Below are 21,195 nucleotides of genomic sequence, written 5' to 3' on the forward strand. Positions count from 1 at the left end.
GGCCAATTTCAACCAAACTTTGTAAAAATCATCCATCGGTGAAGGAGATTCAAGTTTCTTCAAAGGAAGGACCATGCCCCCTTCAAAGGGGAGATAATCACAAAAATGCAAAAACTGGGCGGAGCCATTTAAAAATCATCTCAAGAACCACTAAACCAAAAAAAAAGCTGAAATTTACATGAAAGCTTCTTGACATAGTGGAAATTCAAATTTGTTAAAATCGTGACCCTCGGGCTTAGAATGGAGCCACAATAGGGGATCGAAGTTTTATATACAAATATATAGGGAAAATCTTTGAAAAACTTCTTAAGAACCACTGGGCCAGGAAAGTAGAAATTTACATGAAAGCTTCCTGACATGGCGCAGATTCAAGTTTCTTAAAATCATGACCCCGGGGGTAGGATGGGGTCACGATAGGGGATCAAAGTTTTACATACAAATATATAGAGAAAATCTTTAAAAATCTTCTTCTCAAGAACCATTGGGCAAAAGAAGTTTGCATTTACATGAAAGGTTCCTAACATACATTGTAGTGCAGATTCAAGTTTGTAAAAATCATGGCTCCAGGAGTAGGTTGGGGCCACAATAGGGATCAAAGTTTTACATGCGAATATATAGGGAAAATCTTTAAATATGGGACAAGGTAACCCAGGTGGGCGATGTGTCCCATGGGTCTCTTGTGATTTTGAAGGGGGGGGGGGTTTAAGTTTTCGAGTTTATGCTTGCCAAAAGATCGATCATCATGGGAAAAATCTTGGAACCAAGCATGACAAATATCGTAAAATTTCTTTTATGCAGCTTTTAGATACTGGATAAAAATATTTAGTGTAACACTTTTAATACTATCGGTAGTAAACTGGAGGTAAAGCAATTTTCATTGATTGCGAATACTTACTTCACATTCACACTTTATTGAAAGATAACCTGTAAGTAAAAGTATCAATTCTTTAACAATCTCTAATTTTGCAAGAAAAACATATCTTAAGATTGAAATTGCAAAGTCTTAAACCTAAAGTCGTGAAGGTTTGTTTCAATCAGTCGATCTCCGCTACTCTACAACAACGGAGCGGATCTTAAACCCCTTGGCTAGCGAAGATGGACCCTACACAGTTGAGAAGGAATGCAGAGTTAACGAATAAATTTCAGTCATTCTAGATCTTGTTTGTAAATAATAAATGATAAGGATATTTTTGGTTGGATAGAGGTATAGATCGCGAAAAAAAAAAATGGAAGGAAAACTTATGTATCATGCGCTACGGAAAGAAAAATAGACTCATTCCTTAAACCTGAACATAATGATAATTAATATGAGACAGAAAAACTTCAAATTGTGAATTTACTGGATGATATTAATCAATATAGGAATCTTTGATATCTTTTCACCACAGGCACTCGACGTTTTAAATATCTATAATAAAAAAAATGTCTTCCTGTAAACATAATACAATTTTTTATTATAGATATTTAAAACGTCGAGTGCCTGTGCTTTTCACCTTGGTAACGCTACATCTTCCATCTTTTCACCCTGAGTTATTTTCATTTTCAAGCATTTCGTCAAAATAAAGACTATTATGAACCCCAATTTAGTAAGAAATTGAATGTATTTTTATATTTTTGTGACACATGATCATGGTTCTTTCTCAAATAATTTCAAACCTTGAATTCAACTCATGAAGCAAACATCCGTGCGAATTTTCTTATGTACTAACTCGATATTAAACACGAGTGTTTGAGAAAAGTAACTTGAAGTATGGGGCATATTCTGTTTCTTAATACGTCTGTGCCTTCCGTGCGATATGTTATAGACAAAGAAAACTCTGATATACATGTTGTTTTTGAGAAAATTAAATAGATCGATCACTTTAAGTTACTGAATCTTTTCACCATGGTCACGGTGGTCCACGGTGTGTGTGTGTGTGTGTGAAGAGAGAGAGAGAGAGAGAGAGAGAGAGAGAGAGAGAGAGAGAGAGAGAATCCTTAATCCACAATTGCAAATTATTATATGTGTTACAGTTTTTAATACTCACTAGGATAAATCCATCGTCGGAAGTTCGGAACCCACGGGATTTCTCTCCGTTAAACTGCATTTTAACGGACCGACGATGGGATGAATCATGTTGTAAGAACTTTATTTGAACTTACTCTTACACATTTCATATTCACTAATCAGCATTTAAAACATAAAGAAAGTCTTCCTTGTAATTAATCGACCCACAATTTTTCTTTCTTTCAAAAATAACACTAAAAGTAACATTTGTCATGAATCTTGAGTGAATTCTGCATATATTCTGAAAATTTCATAATGACAACATGCAACATTTTAAATTATCAAACAAAGTTTTAATAGGCCTATAGATCTCTCTCTCTCTCTCTCTCTCTCTGACTCTCTCTCTCTCTCTCTATATATATATATAAATATATATACGAATTGTGAAAATTTTATAGTGATGACTGCAGTAGAAGTATTTTTATCAGTGCTTTAAAAATTGTATTAATTATTCAATGAATGCATACTATATCGTGAAAATTAGCAGTGCAGAAATACTTTTGACTCTTGACTTGAGTGTACTTGAAATATCTTTCAAAACATTTTGTTAGCAAAACCTGACGTCACAAAGTGACCTAATATTTGTATAGATCTGTACAGGGAAACTACTCTGTAGAATATATCTAAAGTTCTTGTTTTCTTGGTTGATGCAGGATAACCTACTAACGTCTTGGCTTTTATATTAAAAAACAACTTTTCGATACCAAGGAAGCCATTTTCATGTTCACGTTCCAACGTTCGCGCGCGTTCTGGGTGCCAAAAAATAATAATAATAACAAATATTCCAACTTCCTGCGTTTAATTGATATTCATAAAATTCGTCAATGAAAACAGGGAACCAAGAAGTGTGTAGATCGACATAAATACTGAAATATCTCTTTATTGTCAACTTTAATTCTGTTAAATAAAGGCCAAGTACTTACGTGAATCAGTGCTCTTCAAGAACTTTAGCACGTGACGTGTAATATTTCGCAAGCAACGAAACCGATGACACAGAGCACATACTTGCGGGGGGGGGGGGGGGGGATTCCCATCTACCCCCCCCCCCTCCCACACACACACCCACCCTCCCTTAGCCTCTTTGCACTATATATCGTTAACTGACTCTTGGAATAATATAACATTCAAATAAAAGTGATGACAACTTGGTGTGTTTCTTCTTCTTGCCATTTTCTTTTTTAATTCTGTCTCAAGCGAGCAATTCTGTTTCAGAAAGTGAGTTATGGCACGCCGTTTTTACATTTACATGTACTCCTCTTCAAAGATATCTCATAAATCTTATAAGACATCTTATAAAAGACATAATATATTTTTTTATACGAGATATCTTATATAGTATATTATATATCTCATAAACTTTATAAGATGTCTTTTTAACGTTTTTTATTTAGGATATCTCATTAACTCTTATAAGATATTTTATAAGTTTTATAAGGTATCTTATAAAAGAAATTTTATAATATATGTCATATATTTTTTAAGATATCTTGTAAAACATATAAGATATCTTATATGTTTTATAAGATATCTTATATTTTTATCAGCTATCTCATAAATGATTTCTTATAAGATATCTTATAAACTATATAAAGTATCATATTGTTGTGTAATACTTGCACTTGAGTGACACCTGTGACCTAGATTGTTCTAGCGTTGGATGTTTACCACGTAGTAGAAAGATGACAAACTGTGTCTTTCAAGAATGTACCAGAAAATTTATTCTGATTATGATTACAATGTGAATTTAGCGGATGATAAGCTCTGGTTAGACAAGCACTTTAGACATTACATATAACTGGGACTAGGTTTAGGAATTTCGTTGGAAATTAACAGCCGATTTGTGATGTTTTGTATATAGATTCAACTCGGCACGGACATTGTTTATTGGTCACCTATTGTAAGTTAGTACTTTGTTATTATTATAATTTTCTTCCAATAATTGCAAATAAATGTCATTACTTGTTTGACTGCCTTTGTTAGTAAATTCTGCTGCTGGGTAATTCTGACTCAAAACAATATGAATTTACTTTTATAACATGTATAAGATATCTTATAAAACATACTTGCTATCCCGTATGTTGTATAAGATATATCATAAAGTTGATGAGATATCTTATAAAACTTCATTTATGAGATATCTTCTTATAAAACATATGAGATATCCTAGATGTTTTATAAGATAGCTTACAAAGATAATTTTATAAGATATCGTCTATCTTTTATAAGATATCTCATAAACTTTATAAGATATCTTGTTTGATATACAAGATATCTTATAAAGTTTATGAGTTATCTTATATAGTTTAAAAAATATCTTGTATATTTTATGAGATATATTATCAACTGTAAATTATATGAGACATCTTATGAAATTTATTAGATATCTTATTCAAAATAGAAGATATCTCATAGATTATATAAGATACATTTATAAAGGAGCAAATATTAATACATGTATGGCGGGACATACATCCTGACAAGTATGGGTGCGCAAACACGCATACAAATACATGTGAACACACAGAGTGAAATTCAAAGTAAATACTACCATTTGTCATGGTTTCATAAGAAAAATGAAATATTTACATTCGGCATAAACAACACTGCGTGCACAGTTTCAATTTTAGTGAACATAATATTCATGAACAGCACTTTACTATGTTAACTTAATGAGAAAAAAAAAATCCATCAGTACTATCATGATGAAAAGAAAGGAATTTAAGCCAACTACTGTACTAGCGATAAGCATGGAGTAAAATGTAGGAAGTAGCTACAAAATGGTACTTTTACAAAGTACGCATCAAATTGAACAGGTGGAGTAAGCAAATCAATAAATTTGCAACTTCATAGGTATGAAGCACTTTTCATACATGAAATTGGCTCTCTCAAAATAGAGCCATTACTTTTAAATGTATTTAACAGACACAGAGTTGTTTTTATCTCTGTTATTGAATTTGGCGTGGGAGAGAGAGAGAGAGAGAGAGAGAGAGAGAGATTACATGGGGTGATTATAAGGGCAGGGCGGGAATAGCTCGGACTTGTTGAAGAGTAGGCGTCTATGGAGGAATACTACAGTTTTGTGGGTATATCCATGCCATTATTCGTGCACTCTCTCCTCTTGTAGGTCTACCCTTTTACGCCATATTTATGAAATGCAAGATTAGACCTATTCTCTGCACACTTAAAACATGTTGAAGGTTTGAAGAGCTGTTTCGAATCAGAATAACATGTGCTGTGATTTTTCTAGGGAGCGTCCATTAGCATCTGATTGCTAACCAAAGGCTATTAGAAAGCGATATTCCCCTTATAGCCACTACCTGCCAATTCAAAAGACTGTTCGGTTTGATCAAACCGGAAAAAATTGATGAAGAATTTGGAGACGGTGGAGGAGGATTAGAAGGGAGAAAGAGAAGGAAGGGAATAGATGCTCTAGGAGGAGGAAGAGAGAAAAAAAGAAGCAAAGTTGGGGTTTGGGTGGCGACCATTCGTGCTCGGGTATGGCCTAAAATTGGCGACCAATCGTGTCCACCCTCACGGCATGTTCGGTCGCGCGGCGACGATACGTGCGGCACGAATGGTCGCCGGCGACCAAACCTGGTCCTGCAATCATAAGACTGTCCTTCTCTCCGACCGTCCGTCCTATTTCATATGACTTGGAACAATATTCTTTTCCTTTGACTAAAGTTTTACCCATAGATTGTCCATCAGTAAAGGGTGTGCAGTGACCTTGATCAAATTTCCTAGATCAAAGGTCACTGCATGTAGATTTTTGTCTGGAGCATATTTTCTCTGCTCTTGGCCAAGTGGGGCTTAAACTTAACCCATAGAGTGCCCATGGGTGGGGGATGTGCACTTGCCATGAACCAATTTTCGAGACCAAGGGTCAAAGGCGAACTAACTTCTCCGTGTAAAATTCTTGTCTGGAGCATATTTCTCAATAATGACTTATTACAGAGCTACAGCGCCATCAGGCAAATTACGCGTGGAAATTGACACCCAATAATCAATGGCTACACAACTACAATGTACAAAAGCTGGTTAATCTCATAGGACTGGTGTTTTTCACAGGCTCTAGGATGAATATTTTTCCTTAATCTCATTAAAAGTTAACACACTCTTTTTTGACAATCTTTATTAACAATGATATTATACATCTAACAGATATTGGATTTAGTATACATACGATGTCTCGTTTTATAATCACAAAACTTTCACCTGCATATCTTTACACTCACATCTAGTAATTCCTCTCCATCCCACTTTACAGATCAAATTCAATACACAGTTACATGTAAACAGTAACAGGCTACTCTAATAACAACTTAATTAGGACTGAAAGTTGAAACTTAAAACGGGAAACTGTGTTTCATATATTTCATAGTCTGATAAGTAGTCATGTAATTCCATGGTCTCTCAGGTTTTTCCACACCTCCCTAAGCACCTGTCCCGGCGCAACAAAATGGCTCTGGTTTAGAAAACAGATGTCAATTATGTGTATACAGTGTATTTTACACTTGTGAGTATAGAATGGATCTCTCAGTACAATGCATTTGGAAACGCATGTGAATGTACTACTTGTAGCCGTGGATTGTTCAACATGTATGGCATGTTATAGACAGTCTTCCATTTGTGAAATTTTCCCAGCATACTGCATTCGATGGTATATTTAATCTCAGTAATCAGGCATATCAACACATCATCAAGCTGTCCACTTCAGGCATCTAAAATGACAAATATTTGTACTTTTACTTTCTTATCACATCTTGTGTGTATCACCGTGATAAACTAAACAAAGAGACCCATGGAACACAATGCTCACTAAGGTCACCTTGCACACACATATATATATTATTCTCTTTAGAGAAGTGGACAGACATAGCCTACATCCACTTTTCTAAAGAGGACCCCTATTGTGGCCCTGTCCTCATCCCTGGGGTCATACTTTGAATAAATTTGATTCTACCTTACAAGAATGTATCCTTCTAGTGCTAGTTAAGGTGATATTTTAAAGTATAGTTTTCCTATACATTCCAGTATAAAACTTTAAAACCCCTGCTTTTAAGGTCATATACAACATTTCTCCATCATCAACTTCCCATATCTGTGTATAGCAATATTCCATTATCACCTGCATATGATGTTTATGTCTCTCAATTAATTTGATACACAAGAGCATGTTCTGCATATGATCAATTTTTAAGATGAGCCAGGCTACAGACAATTAAGTTGATGTTACAGAGGTTCAAGAGTCTCATTAAAGTCACGAGTCATAAAGGGTCATTATAATGATCTACATTTAACTGCAAATACAAGCTATTACTGAGTCGAATACTATCCGACTTGTTCCAAACCAATTTTTAACCTGTTCTTTACATACAGAGTTTGAATATGAATTGCTTTGTTTACTCAATGGGGCTCACAGTGGGTGTGACCATTCAACAGGGAATGGTTACTCTCTCTAGGCACCTGACCCAACATCTGGTATGTCTAGGGGTCCTTCACTTAATTCTGTATTCTTTACAGGATTTATGAAATTGATCACTGTTCGTTAATTTAACTTGTTCATATTGTAATAATATTCCATACTTTGAATATTGACCTGGTTAGGTCAGTGGTTAGATCACCAAACTACCTTCGCCAAATGCTCATGAGTCACGGGTATTTTGGATGTGACCTTAAAAATGGAGGTCATGTGTCGCGGTAGGTGTTGACACATTAATGTATCCTCACTGCTATGGCCCTGAGCAATAAGCATAGGTCTAAAATTATGGTACTTTTACCTACTGCTGGTGATGTAATATGAGTGAAAAATTCTCGATAGGACATAAAACAGAACAATTAACCAACCAACCTTCTGTAATAAAAAGTTGTGGTTATATTTTTACTTGCCACAACCATAAACTATCAAAATATGCTAACTCTGAAGCAGACCTGGTCATATAGCCCAAGTTTTTTGTAGGAACAAGATAGAATGCAAGTGAATTGTAGGTGAAATGTCATGAAAAATTATATATTATTGAGAAATGTTGTACATGTATATGACCTTAAGAAATGAATATATTTAGCCCTGAATCATGATTCAAGATTTGGCTTCTCTAGTCCTGTGGTGAATAAATAAGTTTCCTATATGAATATATTTAAGCAGATTGACAAAACACTTCATACTTTGTAATATTCTAACTCCTATTGTTGCTGTGCTTTAACCTCAGAAGTCATAGTTTGAATTGAACAAACTGAGTCTACATACATGAGTGTGGCAGTGGTTCATTTGAAGATCAATTCTTAAAGAAAAACTCATATTGTGGGGATCGATCATTGTATGAACAAAGATACACAAAGAGAAGCTGAAGCAGACACACTTTAACCAGTAAAGCTCACCTAACACCTAACAGAGGCTCAGTTAAATTAAAAATCACTGTGCCAAATACACTTACATTGTACATGTTGATACATGTACAAGCAATGTATGCTTTGATATCAATAAATATAATCATGTTCAACATTCATACACTAAAGTATGTAATAAAATCATTAATTTTCTAGGGGTAAAATTTTCACTCGGTTTGGAAAAATAAGCAATATAGTAATGAAGTTTATTTCATTAAAGAATTGTTTAAGATTTCTCTTGTAACACAGAAACAATAAAAATTGATCCCCGTGGAGATTAATGATGTGACAGTGCGTTACCTGGTGTCATGATGTGTGCCCAGACATCGAACACAGCAGTATCTTGCTCCACATTGTACACAGGTATAATTGGATGGAAACGTGCAACATTTAAAGAAAATCTCACTATGATTTGTAAATGAAACATACCATACACATACAACCTGATGATTACCAATAATTGGTTGATTTTTAGAATGCTCTTTCACTGTTTTTTAATATGATTGTATACCGGGGTATATATACTTTGTAGATGCTTGAATACTGTTTTGCCAGATTGTGAAGATATTTCCTATACTAACTGTTGTGGTTCTGTCCTGGCCCCTAGGATTACAGTTAGGACAAACTCAAATATACACAACAGAGGCTTTCATACTTGTTATGTTTTAGGCTTGTAGTTTCAGAAGATTTTTGAAAGATTTCCCCTACATATTCGTTTTATGAAGTACATGTGTGTAGCATCACAGTTCATACCATCACATATCTTCAAAAATAAGATTTATATTAAAACTTTACATTCAACTTTCATTTCTGTCAGAGTTACTGCCTGTTTTAACACCGTACATGTACTACAATATCTTCAGAATTCCATTTTTATAATATCAAAATAAATTTATCATGCATCAGTGACATACTGTGTAAGTGGAATTTTTAGCAAGCCACAAATTTAGCAATTTTCCCATCAAAATAGAGAGCCAAGTCTTAGTGATTTATAATTCCAAGAAAGATAACTATTACCTAAATTATAGAATGAATTGTTAGAGACATTCAATTCTAGCAATCTTAACACCCTCGCTAATAATACAAAAATTAAATCCTCGCTAAAATTACAGTATGTTTTGTTGTCGCCAGAATTGTCTTGAGAAATGAATGCATATTAAGTAGGGAGTTAGCCCGAAAGTAATTAAAGCTGGATGTATACCATTACAAAAATATGAAATACCATTTGGAGCTTTAAATGTGTAAACAATACACACATCATACTAGTACATCATTGTATGAGGTCTATCAAAAGTTTACATACATATGTAGATCTATGTCCACACATTGACAATCAATTACACTTACTCAGCCTGAGGTGATAATCTAGAACAGTTATGGGTGAGCTTTTTGTAAAGAATAATATTTTGTTACCCCGAATTGATCCTTTCAAAAAAATATTGCATATTCACTATATGAACCACCCAGCCCCACTTTAACATCAAAGTCCCTGACCTAAGGAACATAAATGGTGGGGTCTTGTCTTCTCATTATTGCTAAGTGCCACATTTAATTTTTTTGATGTCCAAGAGTCAAGAAGATGATTTTAAAAGAAAGAATACATTTTCACTATGTGAGTTATTATAAGAGCCCCACCCTACCTCAATCACTGTTAACCAAAGGGACCATTTCAAAATTTATAAAAGCTTCTCTCTTCATTTTCACTATATTAGTCACAAAGCTCAATGAATTTCACAGTTTTGGTACAGATATTTCTGATCATCATCACACAGTTTGTTTGTTAATATGTAAATAAAGAAGATGATTTTTCAAAGATTTAAATTTTTTTGGATTTTGACTCCACCCCCCATTGATCATGAAATTCATAATTTCTTCTCTCTTCCACCATAGATGTTCCATGCCAAACTTGATGAAAAATGGCCAAGTGCTTTTAGAGAAGAAGTTGTTTATGATAAAATGAACAATATAGACGACAGAAAACCATGCACCATTCACAATAGGTCACTTTGAATGACTCAGGTGACTTAGTAAAGTCATAGAAACTTTTTCCTCTAATCCCATTCTGTCAAAAAACAAAAAGTAACTAAAAAAGGATATCCACACACAGCACAAAATTTTCTGTCTGGAAATCGTGATGGAGGAACTCCTGCTGAGTTGTAGTTGGGAGAATCTTTGTTCAACATGTGCTAGAAAACAAAATCATCAAAGAACTTTTAATTCTTCTCGCCCTTTTTGATCCCTATGCTGACTAAAATCACTGAAAAACTTGGGGTTAAAACTTAGCACTTGCCCACTCGCCAATTGCGAGTAAAATTTTGTGTGGGCGCCTAAATTCGCTGTCTCGCTCGCCCGCATCTTTGAACAGGAATCGGTCATACATGTAATTGTATCGGGTTTAATAATCAGTATATCTTATAGAAGGTACATAAGGTAAAATACCATACACCCACCAGTATTCTTTTGCAAGGGATAAAATATTAAATGCCTCACTATCATTTGTATTGAAAGACGGTTTTGACACAATCTGAGCAAACTTGTGTATACAGTATAAAAGAAGTATACAGGAGCATAATACTCGTATTATACTATGTACACAAGTTTGTTCAGATTGTGTCAAAACCCTGCATTTTGAAATATACCAGCTAGACTGCACATCAATTTCATTCAAAGTGAAATAGCAATCAATCGAGTAAATCTTTAAATATAGCAATACTTCCTATACAAATGTTCAAAGTTACCTCTTCTTCAATTAATGCAGCAAAACTTTTCTTGTAGCGAAATTTGAAATTATCAGCTTTACTTTTTCGTTTCTTCTTCCCAGGCTGTGCTACAGAAATATAACAATATATCTTGCTAGGTTAATTATAGACATGCATTGTACACATTCAACAAAGAATAAATATCTAATAGGCATCTCTTTTTAGAATGTGCAATTTGATAGAATCACTACACACAAACACACATACAGCTGTATATATTTTTATGAATTCTTTTAAACAATCATTGCTGCTCTGACCATTCCATTCAATCCATGTCTTATAATTGATATAATAACTTGGATATTTATTTTACCGATATTCACATCATTGTGAAATACATGGGCAGTAATTCTCATTTCACCCATCATCGTACAGAACTTAAGCTTTAATTCATTGTCATGCCAAATAGTGCTATCAAGTTTTATTCTACTATAATAAGTACCCACATTCAATCCCTGTCACTAGAATTATAAATCACTATTCAGATAGGTCCATTGTAATACTAGTATTCTATAATGGAGGATGGCAAACACTGGTATTGTCATTGAATCACCAGAATGATTTCTGAATCCCTGATGATTTAGTGCAGCTGTGATGGAGACCTACATGTATTTTAGAAATGAAACTTGTCATAGATTTTAGCCAGCTGTCTGGTCTACAGACTATTAATTAAATATAGCTTGACTTGTTAACTAAAGTAAAGCTACCTGTTGTTTCCATCGATTCCTCAAACTTGGGTGCCTTCTTGCTCATTTTCAGGTCTGCGTGAGGGTCATCCTGGAAGTTGTCCTGCTCCAGTGCTTCCAGAGCCTTCCTCTGCCGCCTCCTTCGGGCTGCATCATCCAAAATCCGTTTCTGCTGAAGATCCTTGATTCTGCCTGAGATAATTAGGTGTATATAGCATGTAGAGGTTCACAGAATCTACCAATGGCATATTTAGTATAAGGTGAATATTACAATGATCAAACTGGAGCACCATGTACAAGTTTCATACATGGGGTCCTATAGAAAAACAATTAATCATACTTTCCACTCTTTTAGACATGTTGGGAACAATCTCCAACTTTTAAGTGCAATTATCTCAATATCACTTATTCACATAAAATAGTGAGACGGTGTTTAAGACATATTTTTTTTATCATAATGACTCATAACTAGTGTCTATATACTTGTACATTGTAGTCATTATAGAAATATGATAAATGTGGTATAAGTACACATGTATTATCTTTTTTCAGGAAGTGGTTTCAGTAGGTGAAAAATATCTTTATGATTTAATGCAATACGATTGCAATCAAAATTGTTAATATTATTTCAGAATGATTGAACTAAAGGGAAGATGACCAGAGAACCTGCTGATACAGAAATTTGTGTTATTCATAATTCTACATAAAATCTTGTTACACATAGATGTCTAAAATTGTTGGAACATCAAATGAATGCCAAATTCCTTAACTGAAAATGATTAACAGTTCTGCGAGTTGTGTGTTAGTGTGAAGGCCTGTTGTGTGTTAGCGTGATGGCATGTTAGTGTGACAGTGCGATGGCATGTTAGTGTGACAGTGCGATGGCATGTTAGTGTGACAGTGCGATGGCATGTTAGTGTGACAGTGCGATGGCATGTTAGTGTGACAGTGCGATGGCATGTTTGCTAGCATAACAGCATGCCTGGCTGCGTGTCATTGCGATGGCGTGTTGTGTATTAGCAGTCTGAGAATTTAACGGTAGACTGATAGACCGCGGCTATGCCAAATGAGGTCGGGCCATGCCATGTGCAAATAAGATATCCCGAATTGTCTATGCCAAATTCTAAGTAACAAAGAAATAATTATGATACGTGTGTGATAATGCACTTAAAATAAATATTTTCCCTTACAATCCTCAAAATCTATTTTTGTGACCTGGATTTCCCTCCGTTAATTTTAGAGTATACGACTTATGCGTCTAAGCGGTTTGAAGATTATGACAAGTGCTCTAGACAATTTTTTCAACATACGATTCATATGTCTTTAAATGTCGATGCTTTTTTTTTTTTATCAGCATTCACCATTGATGAATTTTACTGGGATAGATTTTTAAACTAAGATTTTCCTCAACAATATAACTAGAGTTATCCTATTTTTTCTTTATTTCTCAAATATTCAAGTATTGCAAGAATGTCGAAACAAAATATACGTTCGACTTAACAAAAATAATCTTGAGGTGAAGGTCAAACAAACGGCATGTATATGATTCCGCAGTTAAAGTATTTTCTGAACAGTGATTATGATTATGATGAACAAAATAAAAAAGAAAACGAGGACAATATCAATAGATTAAATGTAGAATTGGGAATGGAATATGAAGTTGAATAAAAAAAACCAAAGTTTGTTAATAACTATTTTTTCTCGATATATGTGGTATTTTTGCAGTGTGCAAAATTAACCATGGACCGATAGACAATGTCTATAGAAAATCGAGTCGGTCTATAACAATCAAAATAGCTATATACCGACTTGTCTATAGGTATTCTGAGTAAAAAACAGGTTCCCCGCCCCTTATTAAACATAACCAGTTTATATGTAGTATGCTGATGTTTCTGTTCACCCCTTAGCTGCAATAAAATATTCCACAATGTAATTACAAATCATTCCAATCAGATTATTCCATTTTCAACGGGGGGGGGGGGGGGGGGGTTCAATTTGGTATTTACTTCAATGTACGCCATTTTCGTGCAAATTCGGAATGTCCCTTTTGAACGGTTTTAAAAATATGTGGAAGGGGGTGCATGCACTTGAATCTAGCTGCAGATCTGTAGCGCTATGGTTTTATATTCTTGTTTTTATGGTCAAAGACAAGAATATAAAACCATAATGCTACAGATCTGCAGCTAACTTGAATCAAGCAGAAAGAGGTCAGTACAACAAGTTCCAGCAAGGCTAAAGTCGCAGAAAATCATGAGAAAATGAAACATAGTAAATGTGACTTATATGAAGAATCAGACAGTGAAACTGAGCTGGAACACACAATGAAAAAGAAAACGAAATTCTAATTGAAAAGCTTGACGTGCATGAAATTGAAAAAGAATATTATAAATTAAACTATGAACAAATTACCAAACTGAATTTGTGTCTATTATTTATTTTTAAATAACAATGAATATTGCATGATCAATTTCGGTCTATAGGAATTTGTTTTGGTCTATAGGAAATAAAATGACTATGGACCGAAAGTCTACAGGACTTTAAAGTTAGTTTCGCACACTGTTTTTGTAGTCAAATTTTGGTAAGGTCTATGCCAAATGACAATGGTCTATGCCACATCAAAAAGACATAGACCTATTGTCTATGCTATTTAAAAAGTTTAAAATTCTCCAACTGTACTAGTGTGACGGCGTGTTGTGTGTCAGCGTGATGGCATGTTGTATGCTAGCGTGACGGCGTGTCCTGTGTTAGCGTGACGGTGTGTCATGTTAGCATGACAGGGTGTCGTGTGTTAGTGTGATGGCGTGTTGTGTGTTAGTGTGACGGCGTATCGTGTGTTAGCGTGACGGCGTGTCCTGTGTTAGCGTGATGGTGTGTCATGTTAGCAGGACAGGGTGTCGTGTGTTAGTGTGATGTCGTGTCGTGTGTTAGTGTGATGGTGTGTTGTGCTTTAGAGTGTCGAGTGTTAGTGTGACGGCGTGTCGTGTGTTGGCGTGACGGTGTATCGCGTGTTAACGTGACGGCGTGATGTGTGTTAGCGTGACAGCATGTTGTGTGACGGTGTGTCATGTTAGCGTGACGGTGTGGTAGCGTGACGGCATGTTGTGTGATAACGTGATGGCGTGTTGTGTGACGGTGTGTTAGCGTGACGGTGTGTTGTGTGTCGTGTGTTAACGTGACGGTGTGTTGTGTGACGGTGTGTCGTGTGTTAGCGTGATGGTGTGTTGTTTGACGGTGTGTTGTGTGACGGTGTGTTGTGTTTCGTGTGTTAACGTGACGGTGTGTTGTGTGACGGCATGTTGTGTGTTAGCGTGACGGTGTGTTGTGTGTTAGCGTGATGTGTGACGGTGTGTCATGTGTTAGCGTGATGGCGTGTTGTGTGATGGTGTGTCGTGTGTTGGCGTGTTTTGTGACGGTGTGTCGTGTGTTAGCGTGTTGGGTGATGGTGTGTTGTTGTGTGTTAGCGTGACGGTGTATTGTGTGATGGTGTGTTGTGTGTTAGTATGTTGTGTGACGGTGTGTCGTGTGTTAGCGTGATGGCGTGTTGTGTGATGGTGTGTCGTGTGTTGGCGCGTTGAGTGACGGTGTGTCGTGTGTTAGCGTGTTGGGTGACGGTGTGTTATGTGATGGTGTGTCGTGTGTTAGCGTGATCGCGTGCTGTGTGTCGTGGTGTCAGTGTGACGGTGTGTTGTGTGTTAGCGTGTTGTGTGTTAGCGTGATCGCGTGTTGTGTGTTAGCGTGTTGTGTGTTAGCGTGATGTGTGTCTTGTGACGGTGTGTCAGCGTGACGGTGTGTTGTGTGACGGTGTGTTGTGTGACAGCATGTCGTGTGTTAGCGTGACGGTGTATTGCGTGTTAGCGTGACGGCGTGTTGTGTGACGGTGTGTAGTGTGTTAGCGTGACAGTGTGTTGTGTGTTAGCGTGACGGTGTGTTGTGTGACTGTGTGTTAGCGTGATCGCGTGCTGTGTGTCATGGTGTCAGCGTGACGGTGTGTTGTGTGACGGCATGTCGTGTGTTAGCGTGACGGTGTATTGCGTGTTAGCGTGACGGTGTGTTGTGTGTTAGCGTGACGGTGTGTTGTGTGACTGTGTGTTAGCGTGTTGTGTGTTGGTGTGTTAGCGTGATCGCGTGTTGTGTGTTGTGTGACGGTGTGTTAGCGTGTTGTGTGTTAGCGTGATCGCGTGTTGTGTGTTAGCGTGATCGCGTGTTGTGTGTCTTGTGACGGTGTGTCAGCGTGACGGTGTGTTATGTGACGGTGTGTTGTGTGTTTGTGTGACGGCATGTCGTGTGTTAGCGTGACGGTGTATTGCGTGTTAGCGTGACGGCGTGTTGTGTGTTAGCGTGATCGCGTGTTGTGTGTTAGCATGATTGTATGTTGTGTGTCTTGTGACGGTGTGTCAGCGTGACGGTGTGTTGTGTGTTTGTGTGACGGCATGTCGTGTGTTAGCGTGACGGTGTATTGCGTGTTAGCGTGTTGTGTGACGGTGTGTCGTGTGTTAGCATGACGGTGTGTTGTGTGACGGTATGTTGTGTGTCCGTGTGATGGAGTGTTGTGTGTTAGCACTATAGCGCACCTGTGATAGCAAGACAGTGCGACGGAGTGTTAGCATGACAGTGTGGTGTGTTGTGTATTAGAGTAATAGCGCGTTGTGTGTTAGCGCAAGAACGTGAAAAAACGTGTGATATAGCGCGACGGCGTGTTGTGTATTCACAGGCACCTGCATTTTTGTCAATAAGTCGCTCAATAAAGCCAAAGATAGAAAAATCCTACCCCCTTTATAGATAAATACATTAAGATTTTTCGATCTTTGGTTTTATTGAACGACTTATTGACAGAAATTCAGGTGCCTGTGGTGTATTAACGCGTTTTAAGAAACGTGCTTAAGATTGTGTTATTTAAAAAAAATAATTCAATGCTAGGCCCTATAACATTACAAGAAAACAAATCAAACCCTTACTCGACTCCTTTTTCTCCATTTTTTTTTTCTAGCCTGGTTCCCGAAGCCTTCCGAAGTCTGCCGGTGCTTTACCAATTCGGCATATGGAAGTTTCGCTCTCATCAGCAAAAATACAAAAGTGTTCTACGAGATCTTTCATCATGTCCGACTGGGGTATCCTAGGAATCTTTATTAGGTGTTTTAAGTCAAATAATAAACTGTAAATAAATTACTCTAAAACTCAATTAGACAAGAAGGACATAGCAAAAATGGGCTTGGGGAAAAGGTCCGTGACATCTCGGGGAACGAATTTGACTAGTGCCTAATAACCACGCAAAAAGTGAAAGTAGAATTTCAAGCAACAGAAGAATAGACCAGTATGCTTTCTGTTACCATCAGATTTATGCCGTTAAAAAGCCTCATCCAAAGGATAACAACCAGATACAACACAATTTAGTAAATTCGTCTATCAAACACCTTTATTTGGTTTGTAACAGGAAGAGAGAAATTGAAACGGATTAGCTGGTAAGCGATCGAAAATCCATCGAACCATTGTCGTTGCTGACCGTCAGTTTTTTTTTTTAATAACATAGGCCTACACATGCAGGCCAACTCTATGACCAACAGCACACTTTCTTAATAATACGAAATCGCATTTCCCGCAATTTGTCTTTTAAAATTCCCGAGAACTTGCTAATGTTTGACAGTTACTTTTAGAAACTCGTATCATGTATTTATACAAATTATAGAAAAGTGGGACAATATCGAGAAGTGATTGATGACATGGGATTTACATTTTTGTTGGAGGTTCTTCAATCCCTGGTTTTGTTCGGGACACTGGGAGCCGGATTCTTGGTTCTGTTGTTTTTAATGCTGGATAACTGCAGACACACTCTTGTAATGGTAGTCATAGTAACAACTGGCCTGGTACACGAACTGTATTGTGCTTCTGTTTTAGGATACTTCAAGCGTTTGATGCAGATAGAAAGTCTTCGACCTGAGGACGATGGCTGTAGAGATTTCAGTGTTCCCACACTGATCGCCAATGCCATGATTATTACTACTGTTACTAAATGTGTCATTTCAGCCGCAGCTGTACGCAAGAAAAGGCTGATGTACAACACTGTGATGCTGCATGCACTGTTATCTGTTAGTCTTCTAATATGGCAAAACCCAGAAAAATCTCGACACCAAACTCCTTCAATGAATTTGACCACCAATGTGCAGGTTTATTTTACCATATGTAGGAATGATGTGGTTGGGGGTGTTATGTACATAGTAATGGAGTATATTCTATATTATCTTCCTCTTGCGATCTTGTACATCTGGATTGCTAAGATCAACTGTACATCAGACACAGGTATGAAAGCATATATTAAATGAATATTTACTTCCTACTGAACACTTACAAGTTAACATGCTAAATTGTAACCCGGCTTGAGCAGCAGGGTTTTCAATAAGAAATATTTATAGTAAGCAGGTGAATTTAGGGCAGGTCAGGTTGCATTTACTAATGTTAACGCAATGAGCTAATCAATATATGAATTATGATTTACCTAAATTTTTCAAAAATGATAAAAATGAAAACTAAATTTGTTTTATAATACAATTCAATGTATGGAATCTAATTATTCCCAAGATTCCAAAATAGTGGGGAACAGTTGTAAAGAATTACATGTATAGGGTCGGGTTCTGTTTCAACTTTTGAATATCATTCATAGATAATTAATTTATACAAGTATGTCCCTTATTCTTTAGGAATTTTATATTTGCGCTCTTTAATATTGCACACCAAAACTAAGCCAAAAATATATGCATCCATCATTTGTCCTTATGAATAAAGTAATTAATTCTAAAATCTTGTTATTAATGAATCAGTACAGTGTTACAATTAACTAGCTTTTACTGTCTGTATAGATCTATTTCTTTATTAATATTACAGGAATTTCATTTTGGGATGTGACCATTCTGAAATCATGTGCCAAGCTCAACATGTTCTGCAACCGGTGCAACAAAATGAACTATGCAGTGCAGATTGTTTTGTTTTACATGGGCATTGGGATCATGGTTGCTCGTCCAGTGCAACTCGTGTACGGATTTATCCATAATGAGGCTGTTATTGACATCATTCCAAGCCTCACCAATACTGTTGTATATTCATTCTTGTCACTTGAATATTTGACGGATTTTTCAAGTATCAAACATAAAAGCGTGAAGTATAATGACTTCACATAAAACTATGTTAAAGAAGTGATTATTTGCATATAAATATCATGTATTGAAAAATTCTACATTTATAACAATTTGATTTTGATTATTTTTCATTGAATAGAATGTACATTGTGTATATGAATTATGTACTAGCATGTACGTAGTATACAAGAATCAGAAAGCACCAAGTGAAAGCTCTCTGTCAGAAAGAGTTAATTATTTATAGAGTGTTGATAGAGAGCTTCCTTGCTTTGCCGATTGATGGCATTCATGGAACCCAGTAATTATTGGTACTCATCTTATGGAACCCAGTAATTATTGGTACTCATCTTAACTTGGATGTTGTTAGGGGCATTCATCATAATTGTTCTGATATAATTTAATAAAGTGCACCGCCACGGCACATGATACGCCCGTCACATATTGTTAACAGTATAGATTGTACCCATTAAAACATTTTTTTTTATATCAACTTATTAAATGTCACAGTGACCTTAAAGTAGGATGCGACACACCTTCTACCTAAGATGCATTAGGTGACCAATTTTGGTGATTCTAGGTCTAATAGTTTTCAAGTTATGAGCCGGACAAGTTTTTGCCATATATGGCCATATTTTCGTAATGAAAAGTCACAGTGACCTGGTTTTAATGTGCGACACACCTTCTACCCAAGATGTATCTACAGACAAAGTTTGATGATTCTAGGCCTTGTAGTATTTAAGTTACGGGTCGGACATGAAAAAGCTAACAGACGGACGGACAGACGGATATCTTCTTAATGAAAAGTCACAGTGACCTGGTTTTAATGTGCGACACACCTTCTACCCAAGATGTATCTACAGACAAAGTTTGATGATTCTAGGCCTTGCAGTATTTAAGTTACGGGTCGGACACGAAAAAGCTAACAGACAGACAGACAGACAGACATGAACGCCATACCATAATACGTCCCGTCTTAAGACGGACGTATAAAAATTGACAGATGATTATGAATTAGCTAAAACAAACGAAAAAATGTACTTTATTGATACTTTACATGCATGATGATATCTGAAATAGAATAACAATTAAAAAAGGGAGTAATTCAGACGCCTATGACTTCCGACTCAGAAGCTTATTCAAATTACCCCCAGAAATATCTTTGACAAAGAATGTAGCAGAGAAATAAAAAAGAAAGGGTACCAAACACAATGTCAACATGAGCTGCAGTTTGTAGCTGACATGTGGAGACTTCAGCTAGATGTTCCAAGTTTGATGACTGGGCTCAGACACAAAATTATGGAGTGCCAAATATCAACATAAACTCAAATAATTGAAGATATCTTTAATTATTTGAAGATATCATCAATTAAATTATTGCATGCAATAATTGAATTAATGCATGCATCAATAAAATTATTGCTCTCATCAATTCAATTGATGTGCACATCATTGTGGTGGAAGTATTGCTGCAAAATTTAATTTGGAGCTTGGTATAAATGGTTTGATGTTCTCTTCAATTCAATTTAAGATAACTTTAATTATTTACAATGCTTTTGTATAAGGAATTGATGTGCACATCAATCCTTTTAAAGCTGTATGACCCGATGTTCATGTATTATTTTTGTAAATAATTACTTTAAAGCAGATTAATTACTTTATAAAGTTATTAACTTTCCCTTAATTACAATCTTGAAAACATCTGCATGTAAAAGAAAACAGTGAGAATATTATTTAGAAAGTAAATATAGTGGCTACATATATAAATCCTCCCATAATAGACGTCTATAAATAGACCCACGCGCGTCAGGGGAATCCCAACATGATGTATTAACTCATACGCAACTGTCTAGTTTTAAGGCTGAAAGACCATAAAACAACGAATTACTAAAAGGTATTTGATATTTTTATTTCTATTAAACTTATGGTACGGTACTGTTATAACAAAATACACAGCTTTACACAGATAAGACCACCAATGATTTGAAAGTTTGAACTGATCATGTGACTGTCACTTGAAATGGCAGAGTGACGCGGTTATTTGTAAACATCGATTTAAAATCAAATTATTTGGGTTAAAACAGGTGAAATAATTTATGATATGTCGTACAGTCTCATAACTACATATGTGCGATGATTTAATAGCGTTTTTACGAGATGGAAAAAAATATTGTAATTCGGACCATACAGCT

The 21,195-nt window shown here is 36.0% G+C and overlaps 3 protein-coding genes across 4 annotated transcripts in view; 1 reads left to right on the forward strand and 2 right to left on the reverse strand.

Moving 5' to 3' along the window:
• The window catches only part of LOC125659703 (methyltransferase-like protein 27), a 14,229-nt gene extending 11,218 nt beyond the window's left edge, over positions 1-3,011 (reverse strand). Inside the window, exons 1-2 of one of the 2 annotated variants that reach the window (XM_056148921.1) lie at positions 2,971-3,011; positions 896-924 (exon numbers count right to left, since the gene is read on the reverse strand). The gene's annotated coding sequence lies outside the window, so the exon portion shown is untranslated. The remainder of the gene's footprint in view (positions 1-895; positions 925-2,970) is intronic. The other variant, XM_048891456.2, reaches the window with a different exon arrangement.
• Positions 3,012-6,164: 3,153 nt separating this feature from the next.
• On the reverse strand, positions 6,165-17,392 carry LOC125659870 (zinc finger HIT domain-containing protein 1-like). The gene is made up of 6 exons (XM_048891665.2): positions 16,835-17,392; positions 11,901-12,071; positions 11,173-11,261; positions 10,532-10,620; positions 8,735-8,815; positions 6,165-6,768 (listed from the first exon to the last, which is right to left on the reverse strand). Exons 1-6 carry the CDS (start codon positions 16,851-16,853, stop codon positions 6,747-6,749), a joined length of 471 nt encoding a protein of 156 aa, XP_048747622.1. The 5' UTR covers positions 16,854-17,392; the 3' UTR covers positions 6,165-6,746.
• Positions 17,393-17,596: 204 nt separating this feature from the next.
• On the forward strand, positions 17,597-19,116 carry LOC125659868 (uncharacterized). The gene is made up of 2 exons (XM_056148922.1): positions 17,597-18,173; positions 18,756-19,116. Exons 1-2 carry the CDS (start codon positions 17,597-17,599, stop codon positions 19,046-19,048), a joined length of 870 nt encoding a protein of 289 aa, XP_056004897.1. The 3' UTR covers positions 19,049-19,116.
• Positions 19,117-21,195: the final 2,079 nt, after the last annotated feature.

Source organism: Ostrea edulis, chromosome 9, assembly GCF_947568905.1.
Source record: "Ostrea edulis chromosome 9, xbOstEdul1.1, whole genome shotgun sequence".
NCBI lineage: Eukaryota > Metazoa > Mollusca > Bivalvia > Ostreida > Ostreidae > Ostrea > Ostrea edulis.

Coding starts and splice junctions, on each gene's coding strand:
- LOC125659870 (XM_048891665.2), bottom strand. Junction 8,816..10,531: donor AAATTTTGTGCTGTGTGTGG/ATATCCTTTTTT, acceptor TAAATGTTGCAC/GTTTCCATCCAATTATACCT. Junction 6,769..8,734: donor GGCACACATCATGACACCAG/GTAACGCACTGT, acceptor TTGTCATTTTAG/ATGCCTGAAGTGGACAGCTT.
- LOC125659868 (XM_056148922.1), top strand. CDS start 17,597: ATGGGATTTACATTTTTGTTGGAGGTTCTTCAATCCCTGGTTTTGTTC. Junction 18,174..18,755: donor CAACTGTACATCAGACACAG/GTATGAAAGCAT, acceptor TTAATATTACAG/GAATTTCATTTTGGGATGTG.